General features: G+C 39.7%; 1 protein-coding gene across 4 annotated transcripts in view; it reads right to left on the reverse strand.

Moving 5' to 3' along the window:
* zfpm1 (zinc finger protein, FOG family member 1) overlaps positions 1 to 18,468 on the reverse strand; it is a 260,492-nt gene that overhangs the window by 45,932 nt on the left and 196,092 nt on the right. For all 4 annotated transcript variants that reach the window (XM_055649048.1, XM_055649046.1, XM_055649047.1 and 1 more), the window contains exon 5: positions 2,319 to 2,421. In XM_055649048.1, the coding sequence (XP_055505023.1) occupies positions 2,319 to 2,421 (103 nt within the window). The remainder of the gene's footprint in view (positions 1 to 2,318; positions 2,422 to 18,468) is intronic.

An 18,468-nucleotide genomic window follows, 5' to 3' on the forward strand; every position in this document is an offset into this window, starting at 1 on the left:
ATTCAGGATGTCTAGTTAATGAAATCCATAGTAGCTTGGCCTTTGCCAGCTCCATGCTTTGTGTCTTACTAGCCATGGAGCACCTGTGGAAAAGTCCAATGACAATGAATGCTAATGTCTTCTGTTCTCTACTGAGGACAAAAGCCAATCCAACACTAAATTTAGTCAGAAAGAGTAATGGAATGAAAGAATATTGATGGAGAAAATAGTAACGTAAAATAAAATCTACAATAATTACAAAGTTTATGGTTAAAAATATCTGAAAATATGAAAATCCACAGCTGAAGATTATTTCTTAATTCCTGGGAGAATGAATGGCAGTAATTAATGCTATAAATCATTATTTCAACAATAGACACAAAATGCTGGAGTAACTCAGCAGGACAGGCAACATCTCTGGATAGAAGGAATGGTGATATTTCGGGTTGACACCCTTCCACAGACTGGAAGGAACTGCAGATGCTGAAGAAGGGTCTCGACCCGAAAAGTCACCCATTCCTTCTATCCAGAGATGTTGCCTGTCCCGCTGAGTTATTCCAGCTTTTTGTGTCTATCTTCAGTATAAACCAGCATCAGCGGTTCCTGCCGACACACATCATTACTTCAACTTAAAATTTAATACTTTCCACATTAGGTAAGTATTTTTATAGCCACAACATTTCTAGCAGTGTTATACAGTCAATGGATTTCAAATGGGTAGAAAGAAGGCCTGACATTGTTTAGTTGAAGCAAATAGGACACTAGTACAATATGGATGCAACTTTGGAATTTTCATGCTCAGCAGCCCCTTGAAGTTGTAATGTCGTTTACATGTCTGTTTTACAGTGCTGTGGGCTTTCTGCTCTCGACAGCAAAATCTGGGCCACTGATGCCTAAAGCCCCCGTCCCACTTAGGAAACCTGAATGGAAACCTCTGGTGACCTTGCCCGCGACCCAAGGTTTCCATGAGGTCGCCGGAGGTTTTGGTCACTCGCCTGGAAAGCCTCGAGCTGGATCGACCGAAGCGTGAGCTGCATCTACCGACCGCACGCGCACACGCACACGCGCACACACACACACGCACACACGCACACACACACAGCAAAGGTGGGGCCCGTGGTGAGCGGAGGAGCGCTGTCTGCGCGATGAAGAGGAAGGTAAACGGCTGCCACAGAGCACGGTAAGTCCTTTAGAGAGTGCGGGGGGGAGAAGGGGAGAGAAGGAGAGAGAAGCAGAGAGAAGAGGAGAGAGAAGAGGAGAGAGAAGAGGAGAGAGGAGGGGAGAGAGGAGGGGAGAGAGAAGGGGAGAAAGGGGGAAAGAAGGGAGAGAGAAGGGAGAGAAGGGGGGAAAAGGGGAGAGGTGGGGGAGAAGGGGAGGAGAAGGGGAGAGAGAAGGGGAGAGAAAGGGGGGGGGGGAGAAGGAGTGGAGACAGTTTTAAGAAGTTTAATAAAGTTAGCGGGCATTTTACCAGGGTCTTCTAGGTCCTGAAAACTGCAATGAGCCAATCAAAATGGCTGGTCAGCGAAGGAGATGGCCTTCGACTGCCTGTAAGTAAATAGCGACCCCACTCCACTGGCTTCAACCAAACAGCAACCTATTTTTAGTCGAAGCCGGTTTTGATTATGTTGAAACAATCGAAGCAACCTAGAAGAAGCCTCGACCACGCGGAAACCACTTTCGACCATTAGGGAGAGTGACCAAAACCTCCGGCGACCTCATGGAAACCTTGGGTCGCGGGCAAGGTCACCAGAGTTTTCCGTTCAGGTTTCCTAAGTGGGACAGGGGCATTAGGATAACGTTGGTAGATGAAGAGACTTGAGAACAGCAGATTCTCCTTTCTGAAGGCAACATTACCGCATGTTTAACAAAGCTTTTTGCAACTGACCACATACCCAATAAAGAAATGAAGTACAACTGTTCCAATTTAATGCTCACTCATTGTAGCTGTTCTGAAATTTCATCAGTGTTGTAAGGAACTGCAGATGCTTGTTTACACCGAAGATAGACACATAATGCTGGAGTAAGTCAAAGGGACAGGTAGCATCACTGCTTAGAAGGAATGGGTGACGTTTCAGGTCGAGACCCTTCTTCAGATTCAGGAGAGAGGGAGACACAGAGATAAGGAAGTGTAAGGTGCGAAAACAAGACATCAAAAGAGATGAACGTCACGGAAAATGTAGAATAGATCATTGTTAGCTAAGAGAAGGTGAGATTTGTAATATCTGGTTTAATTAAAAAAAACATATTTTCTAACAATAAGAGTAATAATAACCTCAAGCAAAATGTTGTTTAGAAAAATAGATTCCTTTCTCAAAAATATTGATGTAAAATATACAGACCTTTACAATAGATGATACAATTAGCTGATTCTTCATTCGTTGTTGTTTTCAGTTGCCTGAGCCAGTACTGTTCCTCTTTTAATTGCAGAGATGCAGTAACAGACTGTGAGGAGAAAAAACATCCTCTTTAGGAAACTGTTTTAATATTCAACTTTTTTTAAACCTAATTCAAGATTATACCGAATCTCCACAATTTTGATTCATATACCATGGAAATGGCTCAGACCCAACTCAATGCATTGACATTTTTATCGTCTATGTTTGCACACTGCAGATGTCATTATCCTGTCAAAAATATAGATTTAATTCTTAAACCAAGAGGATTAATAATTCCATTGTAGAGTCAGACTAAATCTAGCCCCAGATTGACTAAGTTAGCACTGGTGTGAAGTGGAAATCATTTTGCATCAACCTCAAATCATGCAGTGAAATTATCAATATACAAAATAGAGCGAAATGGCATATCCAATTGCAAGAATATAGTTTTCAATTAAAGTTCAATTTCATTATCTTATGATATTTGCATAATATTTTGTTGAATCAGAGCTTTCAGTGTTGAAAGCAGCATCTCATTCATACATCTGGACTTTGAAATATGCAGGAAATCTTAAAATAGGTGCAATATACAACAATTAACAAACACTATGAGAGCACTGGATTGTAATAGTGAATTATAAATATGATATTGTGTCATTCTACTTGTGAACCAGTGGTCATCCCAACTTGTTGACATCTTACTAAAAGGTGCAGAATGTAAATACTCTCAAGAAACAAAGATATGCTGCTACTGAATGGTGATTCCTTTCAATAAAAAATGTCAAGAACAATTGTTGGCTATTAGATATTACTCAAGGTGTCTGCATATTAGTCTGCACGCTGGTGCTGCTTAATAACAACATTGGCTCAAATCTCCCATATAAACAAAGAGTATGTTACTAAGTTCATGGCATATTCTATTATTCTTTGATAATATCACTCCCGTAACTAAACAAAGTCAGCAGCGTGAAATAAAGCAACCGGCCACACGATGGCGCCAATGATGGATTTATCCTTGTACTTTGTGCAGAGTTTCATCTCCAATCTCAGAAATGTCCATTAATGTTGAACACAAAGTACTTGGAGTGGGCCCAGACACCAAAATGAATTAAAAACTGAGCAATCTTTTTATGATTAAAGATATCAAGTTGGATTGATTTATATGCATCAAGGTTTATTAAAATTATTTTTTATAATAAGTTATTCTGCATTAAGTAAAAAGATAACGTGGATTTGAACAATACAATTCATACCAATTGGTTGCGAATCTGTGAATTTCTACAGATGCACTGTATCCTTTCCAGATGCATCATAACTTGGTTCGGCAAATCTTCTTCCCAAGACCGCAAGCTGTGAATGCAGCTCCATCCCAAAATCCAGCCTCCCCCCACCTCGACTCCATCTACACTTCACACTGGCTTCTGAAAAGCAGCTAACATAATCAAGGAGCCCTGACATCTTGGTCGTTCTCTCCTATCCCCTCTCCTGTTAGGTAAAAGATACAGAAGCTTGAACGCATGTACTACCAGTTTCAAGAGTAGTTTCTTTCCCACCGTTGAACAAACTTCTCATACACTAAGGGTGAATTTCTGATCTTCCAATCTGCCTTTTAATAGCCCGTGCACTTTAATATCTGCACTTTCTCTATGGCTGTAACACAATATCTTGTTTATTTAACCTTGGCCCTACCTGATATAATCGGGTATGGTATGATTTGCCTGGATAGCATGCACAACAAAGTTTTTCACTGTACACGTGACCATACTAAACCTGAGCAAGGGTCACTGAACCAAAATGTGGACCAGCTTTTCTTTCCACAGAAGCTGCTGACAGGCCAAGTTCAACCAGAATCGCTGATTTTTATTCTGATTCGAGCATTTCCAGTTTTTTTTTTCCAACTAATGTAAATCATTTTTCACGAGTTTTAAGTGATAGAAGGATACAAAGGAAGTGAAAGAAAATGAAGATATATTTAGTATTTTAAGCAGCCACATAGTCCTTTTAACCTTAAAATGTGACAATTCTGAAAGGTTGGTGCACTAAATAGTTCACGTTAATAGAAGTTGATTAGCTATGGAAAATAGTCATCAGTAGATGTTATTTCTCCAAAATGCATTTAAAATATGCCTCTGCATTCGGCAAAAAAAAGTTTTTGTCCTGAGTATTGCTGTTATATCTGTTTCTGGGATTGCTCAATGCTCGACAATGATGCTGATGTCTGCAATCTGAAATCTGTCACATCCTTTTCCAATGAATGTTAATGATGGTACACATTTTAATCTGGGATGATCCCCGAGCTGTAGCTGAGCTGTTGATATGAAATCCAATTATTCAGCCTCAAACCAAGAACTACAATCATCACTCAGAACTCATCAGTGCAGTGGCTGGTGTTCAAATCCAGATGCAATATCCAACTTTACAGCAAAATCTGTTTTTACCACAAATAAAACATCTTATTTATGCATAGCAGGAAGTAAGGCTTAGCTTCGATATGCTCTAGTCAACTAAACATAATTACTTTTCAAGAAGCAAATTGCAATATATGGTCACTAAAATTCCTTACTATATTTAATACTGAAACCTGGTCATGAAATTCAACAACTTTCTGTTTTTCTTAATTGTTCACCAATTTGGAGGTGAGGGAGAGGGGGTGTTGGTGTGCAGGAGAATGATATTCAAAGTAGACATGACTTTCTTCAACAGTTAAGCAATATAGAAGAATAATAAGCAAGTGCTTAATACACAAAAAGGCACAAAGTGCTGGAGTAACTCAGAGGGCCCAGATGGCATCTCTGGAGAACATGGAAAAGTGACGTTTCAGGTCTGGATCCTTCTTCAGACTGATTAAGGGGGGGGGAGAGAAAACTGCAAGGGAGGAGGGACCAACAGAGCCTGGCAAGAACATGAACACTGAATGCTGCTGCAGTTTGAAGGCATGGATTACATTGGGACTTAGTGATAACCTGAGGTCTCTGGAAAATAGTGCAAGATGTGAAATTAGATCTAACTTCTTGCATTTTAAGAATGGCATCCTACTGAAGGATTTTTCACAGTTCAGATGCTCCACTTTCAGTTACATTTTCAAGCATTTTCAATCTTCTGGCCTTTTAGTGTTTTTTTAACGAGCATGATTATACTACCAAATAGCAGGATAGCTGGATAATAGGTTAATCATTATTACCGAAATGGGTTCTCTCAATTTATAATATAAATTTCCACACTTATAGCGCCACTAGCATTACTTTAATTGTTTTTCTGTGTAATCTTGTGCAATTTCACTAAATACAACAGTGGCAAAGAGGAATATATGGAAAATAAAATGAACCACTGAATTTTAGAAAGTTCTTACAGTGCCCTTCATAATGTTTGGGACAAAGACCCATCATTTATTTATTTGCGTCTGTACTCCACGAGTTGAGATTTGTAATAGAAAAAAATCACATGTGGTTAGAGTCAACATGGTCAGATTTTAATAAAGGCCATTTTTATACATTTTGGTTGCACCATGTAGGAACTACAGCAGTGTTTATACATAGCCCCCCCACTTCAGGGCACCATAATGTTTGGGACACAGCAATGTCATGTAAATGAAAGTAGTCATGTTTAGTATGTTGTTCCTTTGCATGCAATAACTGCTTGAAGTCTGCGATTCATGGACATCACCAGTTGCTGGGTGTCTTGTCTGGCGATGCTCTGCTAGGCCTGTATTGCAGCCATCTTTAGCTTATGCTTGTTTTGGGGGCTAGTCCCCTTCAGTTTTCTCTTCAGCATATAAAAGGCATGCTCAGTTGGGTTCAGATCGGGTGATTGACACAGCTACTCAAGAAGTTACCATTTTTTAGCTTTGAAAAACTTTTGCTTTAACAGTATGTTTGGGATCATTGTCTTGCTGTAGAATGAACCTCTGGCCAATGAGTTTTGAGGCATTTGTTTGAACTTGAGCAGATAGGATGTGTCTATACACTTCAGAATTCATTATGCTACTACCATCAGCAGTTGAATCATCAATGACGTGAGCCAGTGCCTTCAGCAGCCATACATGCCCAGGCCATAACACCCCCACTACAGTGTTTTACAGATGAGGTGGTATACTTTGGATATTGGGCAGTTTCTTCTCTCCTCCATACTTTGCTCTGATATAAGTTAATCTTCGTCTCATCTGTCCACAAGACCCTTTTCCATAAGTTGTAATTAATATGATAAGTTTTAATCTATATTTGAGAGGGAGAAGGGAAAATTGGCTGTGTCAGTATTACAGTTGAACAAAGGGGACTATGGAGGCATGAGGGAGGAGCTGGCCAAAGTTGACTGGAAAGATACCCGAGCAGGGATGAAAGTGGAACAACAAAGGCAGGTATTTTCTGGGAATAATACAGAAGGTGCAGGATCAGTTAATTCCAAAGAGGAAGAAAGATTCTAAAGGGAGTAAGGGGCGACCGTGGCTGACAAGGTAAGACAAGGACAGTATAAAAATAAAAGAGAAGTATAACATAGCAAAGATGAGCGGGAAGCCAGAGGATTGGGTAATGTTTAAAGAACAACAGAAGATAACTAAAAAGGCAATAAGGGGAGAAAAGATGAGGTACAAAGGTAAGCTAGCCAAGACTATAGAGGAGGATAGTGAAGGCTTCTTTAGGTATGTGAAGAGGAAAAAATTAGTTAAGACCAAAGTTGGACCCTTGAAGACAGAAACAGGTGAAATTATTATGGGGAACAAGGAAATGGCAGACGAACAGATACTTCAGATCTGTCTTCACTAAGGAGGACACAAACAATCTGCCAGATATACTAGTGGCCAGAGGACACTAAGGTGACAGAGGAACTGAAGACATTTCACATCAGGCAGGAAATGGTGTTGGGTAGACTGATGGGACTGAAGGCTGATAAATCCCCAGGGCCTGATGGTCTGCATCCCAGGATACTTCAGGAAGTGGCTCTAGAAATCGTGGACGCATTGGTGATCATTTTCCAATGTTCTATAGATTCAGGATCAGTTCCTGTGGATTGGAGGGTAGCTAATGTTATCCCATTTTTTTAAGAAAGGCGGGAGAGAGAAAACTGAATTATAGCACAGTTAGCCTGACATCAGTGGTGGGGAAGATGCTGGAGTCAATTTAAAAAGATGAAATTGCGGCACATTTGGATAGCAGTAACAGGATCGGTCCGAGTCAGCATGGATTTATGAAGGGGAAATCATGCTTGACTAATCTTCTGGAATTTCTTGAGGATGTAACTAGTAAAATGGACAAGGGAGAGCCAGTGGATATAGTGTACCTGGACTTTCACAAAGCCTTTGATATGGTCCCACATAGGAGATTAGTGGGCAAAATTAGAGCACATGGTATTGGGGGTAGGGTACTGACATGGATAGAAAATTGGTTGGCAGACAGGAAACAAAGAGTAGGGATTAATGTGTCCCTTTCAGAATGGCAGGCAGTGACTAGTGGGGTACCACAAGGCTCGGTGCTGGGAACGCAGCTATTTACAATATACAATAATAATTTAGATGAAGGGATTAAAAGATACATTAGCAAATTTGCAGCTGGGTGGCTGCGTGAACTGTGAGGAGGATGCTATGAGGATGCAGGGTGACTTGGACAGGTTGGGTGAGGGGGCAGATGCATGGCTGATGCAATTTTATGTGGATAAATGTGAGATTATCAACTTTGGTGGCAAAAACAGGAAGGCAGATTATTATCTGAATGGTGACAAGTTGGGAAAAGGGGAAGTATAACGAGATCTGGGGGTCCTTGTTCATCAGTCACTTAAAGTAAGCATGCAGGTACAGCAGGGAGTGAAGAAAGCGAATGTCATGTTGGCCTTCATAACACGAGGAATCGAATATAGGAGCAAAGAGGTCCATCTGCAGTTGTACAGGGCCCTGGTGAGACCACAGCTGGAGTATTGTGTGCAGTTTTGGTCTCCAATTTTGAGGAAGGACATTCTTGCTATTGAGGGAGTGCAGCCTAGGTTCACGAGGTTAGTTCCCGGGATGGCGGGACTATCAAATGTTGAGAGAATGGAACGGCTGGGCTTGTATACACTGGAATTTAGAAGGATGATAGGAGATCTTATTGAAACATAAGTTTATTAAAGTATTGGACACGCTAAAGGCAAGAAACATGTTCAGGGGCCACAGTTTAAGAATAAGGGGTAATTAGGTAAGCCATTTAGAACGGGGGGGAGACACTATGTATAAACACTGCTGTAATTTCTACATGGTGAAACCAAAATGTATCAAAATGGCCTTTAATAAAATCTGACAATGTGCACTTTAACCACATGTGATTTTTTTCTATTACAAATCTCAAATATTAGGGGCCTGTCCCACTGTACGAGCTTCAAGAGCTCTCCTGAGTTTAAAAAAAAAACAAACTCGTGGAAGCACGTAGAATGTACGTAGCGGGTGCATCGGAGCTCGGGACATCTCTTAGCGGCTTGTAACGCTAACGGCAGGTACGGGAAACGTGTTAAGCTTGGGAAGACTCGTGAACATTTTTCAACATGTTGAAAAATGTCCACGAGAGCCCCGAGTACCTACGAGCAGCTATTACCGTAATTCTCCGAGTTCGAATCAGGGGAAACTCGGGAGAACTCTTGAATTAGCTCGTACAGTGGGACAGCCCCATCACAAATGGATGGTTCGAAAATTATAAATGAGGAGAGTGCATCTTTGAGGAATTCTAAATTTCCAATTCAGGTCAGTTTACAACTGGAAATTAAATTCTTTCGTGCTACATGTAGGAATATGTCATCTTATACCAAGTTTAGCAACGATTCTTTAGAATCTACTTTCAGAATAGGAAACCACAGATAGCCGCACAGATAGAAATGTTCGTAAAGAACAAATATTAATTAGAATTCTACATTCATATTTTTAAGATGATGGGACAAAGAAACTTGTGTAATTATCATGGTATGTGTTAAACAAAACCTAGCTGATGACCAAAATAGTAAGAATTGTCTAAAGTACCAACAATTATTAGAATCACCAATTCCACGTAAAGAACAACAATTGAATGATCAAAAATTGCCACAATCGAAACTTTGTTCACCCGAGAACACCATGCAAATTATTCATGATTGTCAAAGTATATTTCTGGATTTTAACTACATCTCTTAGTTTGGACATGAATCTTGGAACTAGATCTTGTATATTTTACATTAAAGCTGCTCATTAAAACATTCATGGGTTAAAAAAGTCTCTGCTATCCCAGTTTACAAAGTACATCATATTATTAAAGACATGAAGGAAAACTATGACAAGAGCTTAGTGCTGGTAATATTAACCAGACCGTCTCAAATACATATCATACACAAACATGTTCCATACCACATCTTTATCATCTACTTATCACTAATTTATCAGGCTTCTCCCCAATGCACTAGAGGTTTAGATACTTGAAGCTTGCTGAGCTGTTTAATTTATCACACTTTGTAGTTCTGGAAAACATCCATCAAACTGTTGAGTTTCTTTAGAAGGAAAATAAATTTAAAGAGTTTTTAGGAAACTTCACAGATACTGTAAACAGAACATATAACTGCAGTGTAATATCAGAAAGTTGTGAGACAAAGCAACCAAGTTCAGGCACTATCAAGGAACCCTCACAGGAAAATAGCCTGGATAAATACAATCTGATGTTTGGAGAGCTTTAACTGCCCAGCACAAGAAGAATTGTACTTTCAAAATAGTTTACTGAAGTCACAAATTAAAAATTAAAAAATGAGAAGTACATAGAACACAGTACAGTACAAACAGGAAGTACATAAGAACAACATTTAAATAAATAGTTTAATTATTTTGTGGCATTTTCAGAGGATATTTTAATTCTATCTGAGCAAAAAATGTCATTACTAAATGAATACAAGGCGTTTTATGATTTCTGGTTTTGAGTACCAGATAGTATGTTTAGTTTAGTTTAGAGACACAGTACGGAAACAGGCCCTTCGGCCCACCAGTCCGTGCCGACCAGCGATCCCCGCACATTAACGCTACCCTACACACGCTAGGGACTTTATTTTCTGTTCAATAATTCATCATTGCCAGGTAGAAGTCTGGTACCAAAAATAATTTAAGGTGTTAAACTGCATGAAACAGCTCACTGTCTGATTAAAATCTCTTGTTTGCATAACAGTGAAGCATGTGAAGTTAGGATGCATCACACAATATATATTCAAATAGTGGAAACATTTATTTTTGATTACCCATCAACCAAGTTAGATCAAGTTCAACAACAAATGGCTGTCCGAAACCACCTTCCATTGGACTATAAATCAAACCACCAGACCAGGTGAGAAGCGTCAATAATGTTTCCAGTGAAAATATATTTATGCACCAGCAAGGTGTTCCTTCCTCTCTTACATCACAAGTTGATCCCAGTGATAAGCAAACACACCGTGAATCTCTCTGTGAAACCAATTTAGTTTCGTTTATAGAGATACAGTGTGGAAACAGGCCCTTTGGCCCACTGGGTCCGCGCTGACCAACGATCGCCGCGCACTAACACTATCCTACGCACATTAGGGACAATTTACAATTATACCAAGCCAATTAGCCTACAAACATCTTTGGAGCTTGGGAGGAAGCCAGAGATCCCACGCAGGTCATGGGGAGAACGTACAAACTCTGTGCAGAGAGCACCCGTGATCAGGATCGAACCCAGAGCTCTGGAGCTGTAAGGCAACAATTCCGCGCCACTCTTAAGGCACTTCCGAAGGAAAAATAAATCATCCAGAATTGTACCAGCATCTGGTGAGTGATGCTGTTTGAGCTAGGAGAGTTCTACTGTTAGCTCTCATACCCATCACCTTCTTGGCTTAATATCCAACACCAAATTCATTGTTTTTACTATCTTTCCTAACTTTTACACCTTCTTAATTGTTCCCATTTAGATTTTTCCAATTTATTTTCAGAGCTTCCTTAGTTGCTTTGCCTCAGTTAGTTTCAATTTCACACGCTCAGGCAGTGTTGATTTACTGTAAAGGTGAAGTCAATGGATCTATTATTAGGTCATCCAACATGTATACCAGGTATACAAACTAGGAAGTTCCACAGTTCAATTTCTTATCTGCCCCATTGACTGAAAGCACCAGGACAGCAGATTGGTATGGTGTGATGGATATTGGTACAGCAGAATTAAAAGTGGGAGACTTGGCAAAAGTTCATGTCATACGAACAGAATTAGGCCATTCAACCCATCTGCCATTCAATCATGGCTGATCTATCTTTCCATCTCAACTCCATTCTTCTGTCGTCTCCCACATAACCTTCGACACCCTTACTGGTCCCAAACCTATCAACCTCCACTTTAAAAAATCCAATGACTTGACACAGGCATCTGTGGCAATGAATTCAATGCATTCACCACCCTCTGACTGAAGAAATCCCTCCTCATCTCCTTTCTAAAAGATACGACATTTTACTTTACACATTCACTCTATCTAGGCCTTCCAATATTCAGTAAGTTTCAATGATGTTCTCCCTCATCCTTCTAATCTCCAGCGAGTCCAGGCCCAGAGCCATCAAACACTCAACGTACATTAACCCACGCATTCCCGGGATCATTCTCGTAAATCTCCTCTGGATCCTCTACAACGCCAGCACATCCTTCCTCAGACATGGGGCCCAAAACTGCTGACAATACTGCAAATGCAGTCTCACCAGTGCCTTAAAAAGCCTCAGCATTACATCCTGCTCTTATTTTCTAGTGGTCTCGAAATGAATGCTAACATTGCAATCGCCTTCATTACTACGGATTCAACGTACAAATGAACTCTTTCGAGAATCCCGCACCAGCGCTCCCAAGTCCCCTTACACCCCCGATTTCTGTACCCTCTCCCCATTTAGAAAATAATAATCTATGCATTTATTCCCATCACCAAAGTGCATGGCTGCACACTTTCTTATGCTCCATTCCATCTGGCACTTTGTAGCCCACTCTCCCAACCAGTCCAAGCTGTTCTGCAGACTCCCTGCTTCCACTATGCCCCATCACCTGCCTTTGTATCATCTGCAAACCTGGCCACAAAGCCATCAATTCCATCATCGGTATACACTTTGAAGAGTAGCGAACCCACCACTGACCTCTGCGGAATACCACTAGTCACTGGCAGCCAACGACAAAAACCTCTTTATTCCCACTCTTTGTCTTCAGCGATTCAGCCAATCTCCCACCTATACTAGTCTCTTCCCCCTGATACCATGGGCTCTCATCTTCTTTAGCAGCCTCAGGTGCAGCACTTTACCAAGGGCCTTCTGAAAATCCAGGTAAACACCATCCACTGAGTATCCTTTGTCTATCCTGCTATTGCCTTCCTCAAGGAATTCCAACAGATTTGTCAGGCAAGATCTCCCCCTTACAAAACCATGCTGACTTCAGCCTATTTTACCATGTGCTTCTACGAACTAGGAAACCTCATCCTTAATCATGGACTCTAAAATGTTATCAACCACTGAAGGCAGACTAACTGGCCTATAGTGTCCACTCTGCTGCGTTGCTCCCTTCTTGTGCAGCAGAGTAACATTTGCAATTTTCGAGTCCTCTGGGAGCACTCCTGACTCCAGTGATCAATGCTAATGCCTCCACAATCTCTAAAGCCACCTCTTTCAGAAACCTGGAGTGTAGCTCAACTTCCCAAGCACCTTCTCCTTAGTAATAGCCACTGCACTAACATCTACCACATGACTCTCTTGAATTTCTGGCACGTCGCTGGTTCCACTGTGAAAACTGATGTAAAAAACATATTCAATTCACCCGCTTCAATTAATTCCCACTTCTCCAGCATCATTTACCAGTGGTTCAATGCTCATTCTTGCCTGTTTTATATTCTGAAGGCATTTTTCCTATCCGCTTATATCATTGGATAGCTTACCATATTTCATCTTTTATTCGCTTTTGAAAGTTGGCTTTGAAAAGTTTTCCAATTTTCTAGCTCCCCGCTAATCTTGGCATTGTTACATGCTTTCACTTTTAGTTTCATGCTGTCTTTGATTTCCTTTGTCAACCAGGGTCCCCTTATTCTCCCCTTGAAGAGTCTTTCTGGCGGTTGCCAAGGACAACTGGTGGTCAAATCTGGTTTGTTAAATAACACCAAATACAGAATTGCCTTTTCAGTAGTAGGCTCAACTCCAAGCTTTGCCTGTCCGCTGACTGGTGAGCACGCAACAAAAGCTTTTCACTGCACCTCAGTACACATGACAATAAACCAAGCTCAAACTGTACTAAGAAGCCATCTCGTAGGCACTCTACGAAGTTCTTCTCTTGGGATCCAGCACCAACCTGATTTTCCCAGTCTACATGCGTCTTGAACTCCCCCATGGCCATTGTCACAGTCCCTTTATTACATGTCGATTGCATCTTCTAATGTAATTCATGCCCTACATCCTAGTTACAGTTCGGATGCCTGAACATATCTCCCATCACGTTCTCTTATTGGTCTCCTAGACAACTGCCTGGAAGAGCATACCAGTAGATATCAGGTGATAAATTGCTTGATTCATAATTAGATAATTATTATTTTTGGGCAAGAACATTGTATGATATGTATGTACCATTAACAGAATTAACCACCACCAATCATTATGATGTTAAATGCGTATTTTTATTGTCTAAGTGATTATCAGATGTTTGGAAGTACCTTTTAAAAACAATTTTTGGTTGGTGGTTTTTGTTAACTGTGAATGAAGGTGGCCGTTTGATTTTCCTTTTGAAAGAAAAAACTACTGTTTTAAAGCTAGCAGTGGCCTGTTTATTTGTTAGTTTCCTGCTTACTTTGCTAGATCAGTGGTAAGAACAAGCCTTAGTGTTTCATTGGCCAGGAATTGAGCGATGTCGGCATGGCCAGATTACTCTCTCTGTTGCCCTGTAAAGGACATCTTGCTCAATATTCCAGTTCCACTACTAATAACCCTTGATGGGAATAGGTCACTATTCCATAATGTACTCAGAGGAGGAGTGGAGTCATGTGTGCCTTATTTCCATTGCATCAGTGACAAGCTCTAAAGATAACCGCATGCCATTCCACGATTCATAGGAAATTATGCCATATTTTTGGCTGTGGAAGAGCAAAAATTTGAATCCATAAACTGTTATCATAATCAATGCAGAAGCGATGGCCTCTTTTAATCTGTCAGTATCATTGACGTGCACAGAATGGCCATATTAGCTAAAGGTGTCTAACAGTAAGAAACCAGTATCTCTGCAGGAGTAATGGGGATATAGAAAAAAAACAGCAGCAAAAATAAAACCTTATGCTACTCAGAACAGCTGCCCTGTATTGTGGCAGAGATTTTCCAGCTGTTAAAATGGCTATCGACTTAGTGAACATGTTGTGATAACATACAGATAGCAAGAATTTAGTAAGGTTAACTCGCAAACTTAAAAATGTTTTTGATTGTTCCCAAATTTTAAAAAGCATTAACTGTGACAATTTTCGATCAATTGAATGGTGCACGGTGGCGTAGCGATAGAGTTGCCCAGAGACCCGGGTTTGAGCCCGACTACGGGTGCTGTCTGTACGGAGTTTGTACGTTCTCCCCGTGTACTGTGTGGGTTATCTCCCGAGATCTTTGGTTTCCTCCGACACTCCAAAGACGTACAGGTTTGTAAAGTTGATTGGCTTGGTATAAATGTAAATTGTCCCTAGTGTGTGTAGGATAGTGTTCATGTGCGGGGATCGCTGGTCGGTGTGGACTCAGTGGGCCGAAGGGCCTGTTTCCACGCTGTACCTCTAAACTAATAACTAAACTAAACTAAAAATGCTGTGTAATTTAATTATATTACTGCACAAAAGCAATTTAAAAATGAAGAGATCTTGGTAATTATACACCAATTTAACTAAGGGGGGTGCAAATTCTCTATGTACCTGGGGGAGGAGAATCCATTAAATCATAAAATCATAGAAATTTGAAGCAGAGAAGGGTACATCGAGTTTGTCGGCCAAATATAATCTGATATAAATTGATCTAACTTTGTAACTGTCAGTTCATAAGATCAAGTGTAGAAATTAAAACATCCACTAGTTTCATTGTCACCATCACTAATGCAAACATTTTATTCTCAGTTTATTTAATTGTAAATGCAAATGTTCCAGCTGCAGTGCTGGGTTCAAAATTCAACACAAATTTGGTCGTCTACCCATGCCAAGTAACTTAACCATTTTGCATATATTGCTGGATGTAAATGAGTAAATTGGTTATAATGATAAATAATTTATTTTCAAAGTAAGTTTAAAGAATGCCACAATATGCAGCAAAGTCTAAGAAACCACTTCAGGCTGTGCGTGAATGTTCCCAGCTTTATTCTTGTAGTCAGAGCTTCAAAGATATTCTGAGTAAGACACAATAGACAATAGGTGCAGGAGTAGGCCATTCAGCCCTTTGACCTAGCACTGCCATTCAATGTGATCATGGCTGATCATCCACAATCAGTACCCCGTTCCTGCCTTCTCCCCATATCCCCTGACTCCGCTATCTTTAAGAGCCCTATCTAGCCCTCTCTTGAAAGTATCCAGATAACCGGTCTCCACTGCCCTCTGAGGCAGAGAATTCCACAGACTCACAACTCTGTGTGAAAAAGTGTTGATCACAAGTTCAAACATTGCATTTTGCTACAATGATTTATGTAAAAGTTATTTTATAGAATGAACAAGCAATCGCGACGTTATATCAAATGAATGGTGATTACAACATGAACTATTTAATCGGTTGCTTTAGAAAACTAAACATCACATTTGGTTGTGGAAGGCTGCAAGGTTTAAAAATTAAAGGAAGTACGTTTTTTATTAACAACTCCATTTGGTTAAGATTTGGGGCATTGATGACAATTAGAAATACTTTTTCAAAGGCAAGATGCTTCAAAGTTCTTTCGAATCCAACAGACCAATTCATCAAAGTTTGTTTTGTTTCTAAACAGCTAATTTTTTCCATGGCTACGCAGGCCTATTGACTCTTGCCCTTGACCCAATGATTTTGCAGTGATAGTTTAGAAACTTTCAAGTAGCTGATAAGGGTTTGTATAGATTAACAGGACCTGTTATGACTGAGAGTAACTGAGACCAAGCAGGAATGATGGCTTCACAGAATATTTTAGTACCTGTTGAACTAAACTATGTAACAGTAAATGAAACTAACAAATTGCTCAGGAATAATTAATATTTTTGAACTACTTTTTTTTCTGCATACGCAGCATGTTGGGTTGGTTAACAGAAGGATCGAAAATGACCTCATGATTCACTCAGATTTTAGTAAATCTTGAACTCACTAACTCTTGAACTAAACTTTTTCTATGATTCTATTAAGATTTCTATGTTTCTATTAAGAGAGAGTTAGCTAGAGCTCTAGGGGCTAGTGGAATCAAAGGATAAGGGGGGAAGGCAGGCATGGGTTATTGATTGAGGACAATCAGCCATGATCACAATGAATGGCGGTGCTGGCTCGAAGGGCCGAATGGCCTCCTGCACCTATTTTCTATGTTTCTAAACTATGTAACAGTAAACAAATCTAACAAATTGCTCAAGAATAATATTATTGGCATTGAATATTTGTTGTACTTACATTTCAGATATCTCCCAAACGAAAATTGTATAAATCATTTATAAATAGAACATTGTTTGACAAATAGTCTACAACCAGATCGCATGGGGATGGGGATAGTTCACACCTTCTATTGAAGAGAATGGAAGCCCAGAATGGAGTGAGTCTCACTACATTACAATGCCCTGACGCACTTTGCAGTCAATGTTTTAAAAAGCCCAGTCACTGTAAAACCAGAAATTTAGTTTCAGTAAATTTACTAGAACTTTTTTGATCAAAAGCGATAACGTCTCCTCAAAATCCTGCATCAGAAATGTCTTTGCCAAATTATGGAATTAAAAAAAAAAAGATTTTTTGTGTCCTCGTTAATAGACTGACGAATTAACTTCTAATTGAGGGACTGCTATATCGCTGGTGGATTGAAAAGTTCTTCTGCTTATTATATAGAAGGAATGATAAGCTTGCTGCCGGAAATCAACAAATATGTAGATAGAAGTCTAAATCTTGGAAATGAACATGTATCAGCCCAAAATCAATCATTTTGGACTTGGTGTACCAACAGCCTCCCAGAAGCATGGCGCCTGGGCGAGATAAAGTACAGACTAGAGAGATAAAGGTTAATCTGTAGTTAATTCAAGGAGATGATGAACAGGACATTTAATGAACTCAGAAATATAGATGCTTTTATGTAATCATGCTACAGTTTCCCAAACCAGACAACTGTATGGTTTTGTTAATTACCAGCTTAACTATTTTCTCTTATCAGAAACATTCATTTGACAAGAATTAACATCAGAATGCCTCCAAATCATACGTTGGAAAAAGCTAGCTCGAAGTTTGTCACACTTAATAAACATTGCCATGCAATCTAACTGTTTATAGTTTAAACTCAAAATGCTTCAAACTCAAAAGTCAAAAGTCTTTGTAGATTATTCAAAAGTCTGCCACCAATTCAAGTATCATATGGAGATGACAGGGATTGAATTCCAGTGGGGGAAAAAACACTTTTTAAATATGGATATGTTTAATAAAATATGTTCACTAATGAAAATAATTGCTTGCCTTTTAACTTTAGCAACTGGGGTTGATCTAAATCAAAAGGAGAATACATTTCCTCCCACCCTGAATGAAAACACCCTGATAAGATTTCTTCATGTCAAGAATGTTTCTCAAAATCAAAAATCTTCAATTGCTCATCCTAACAAATACTTTTTTTAATAACTTGAATGATGAGCATTGGCTATGCAATTTCTTATGTTAGATCTTGAGTGTAGATAGATTTCATAGAATTTATTGAGCAGTGTGTTTTTCAGAAGTGTCATTTATTCTAATGGTGTTTATCACCAGAGAGAGGGTGTTTCTGGGAGTTGGCTTTCCTTGTCCACCTTCAACATTTTTCCCTCGCAAATTTGGCCAGTGGAATTTCGTGGGAGAAATTCCCCGACTCCGAGTATGTGAATATCCACATTAAGATGTTTTAGGAGCCATATCATAACTGGCCTTGCTTGGTATCTGAATGTATGTTAAAAGATTATGTTAAACATTATTGATTGTCTATCACTTTAATCCTCCATTCCACTC

This window comes from Leucoraja erinacea, chromosome 17 (genome assembly GCF_028641065.1).
Source record: "Leucoraja erinacea ecotype New England chromosome 17, Leri_hhj_1, whole genome shotgun sequence".
In the NCBI taxonomy this organism is placed as follows: Eukaryota; Metazoa; Chordata; class Chondrichthyes; order Rajiformes; family Rajidae; genus Leucoraja; species Leucoraja erinaceus.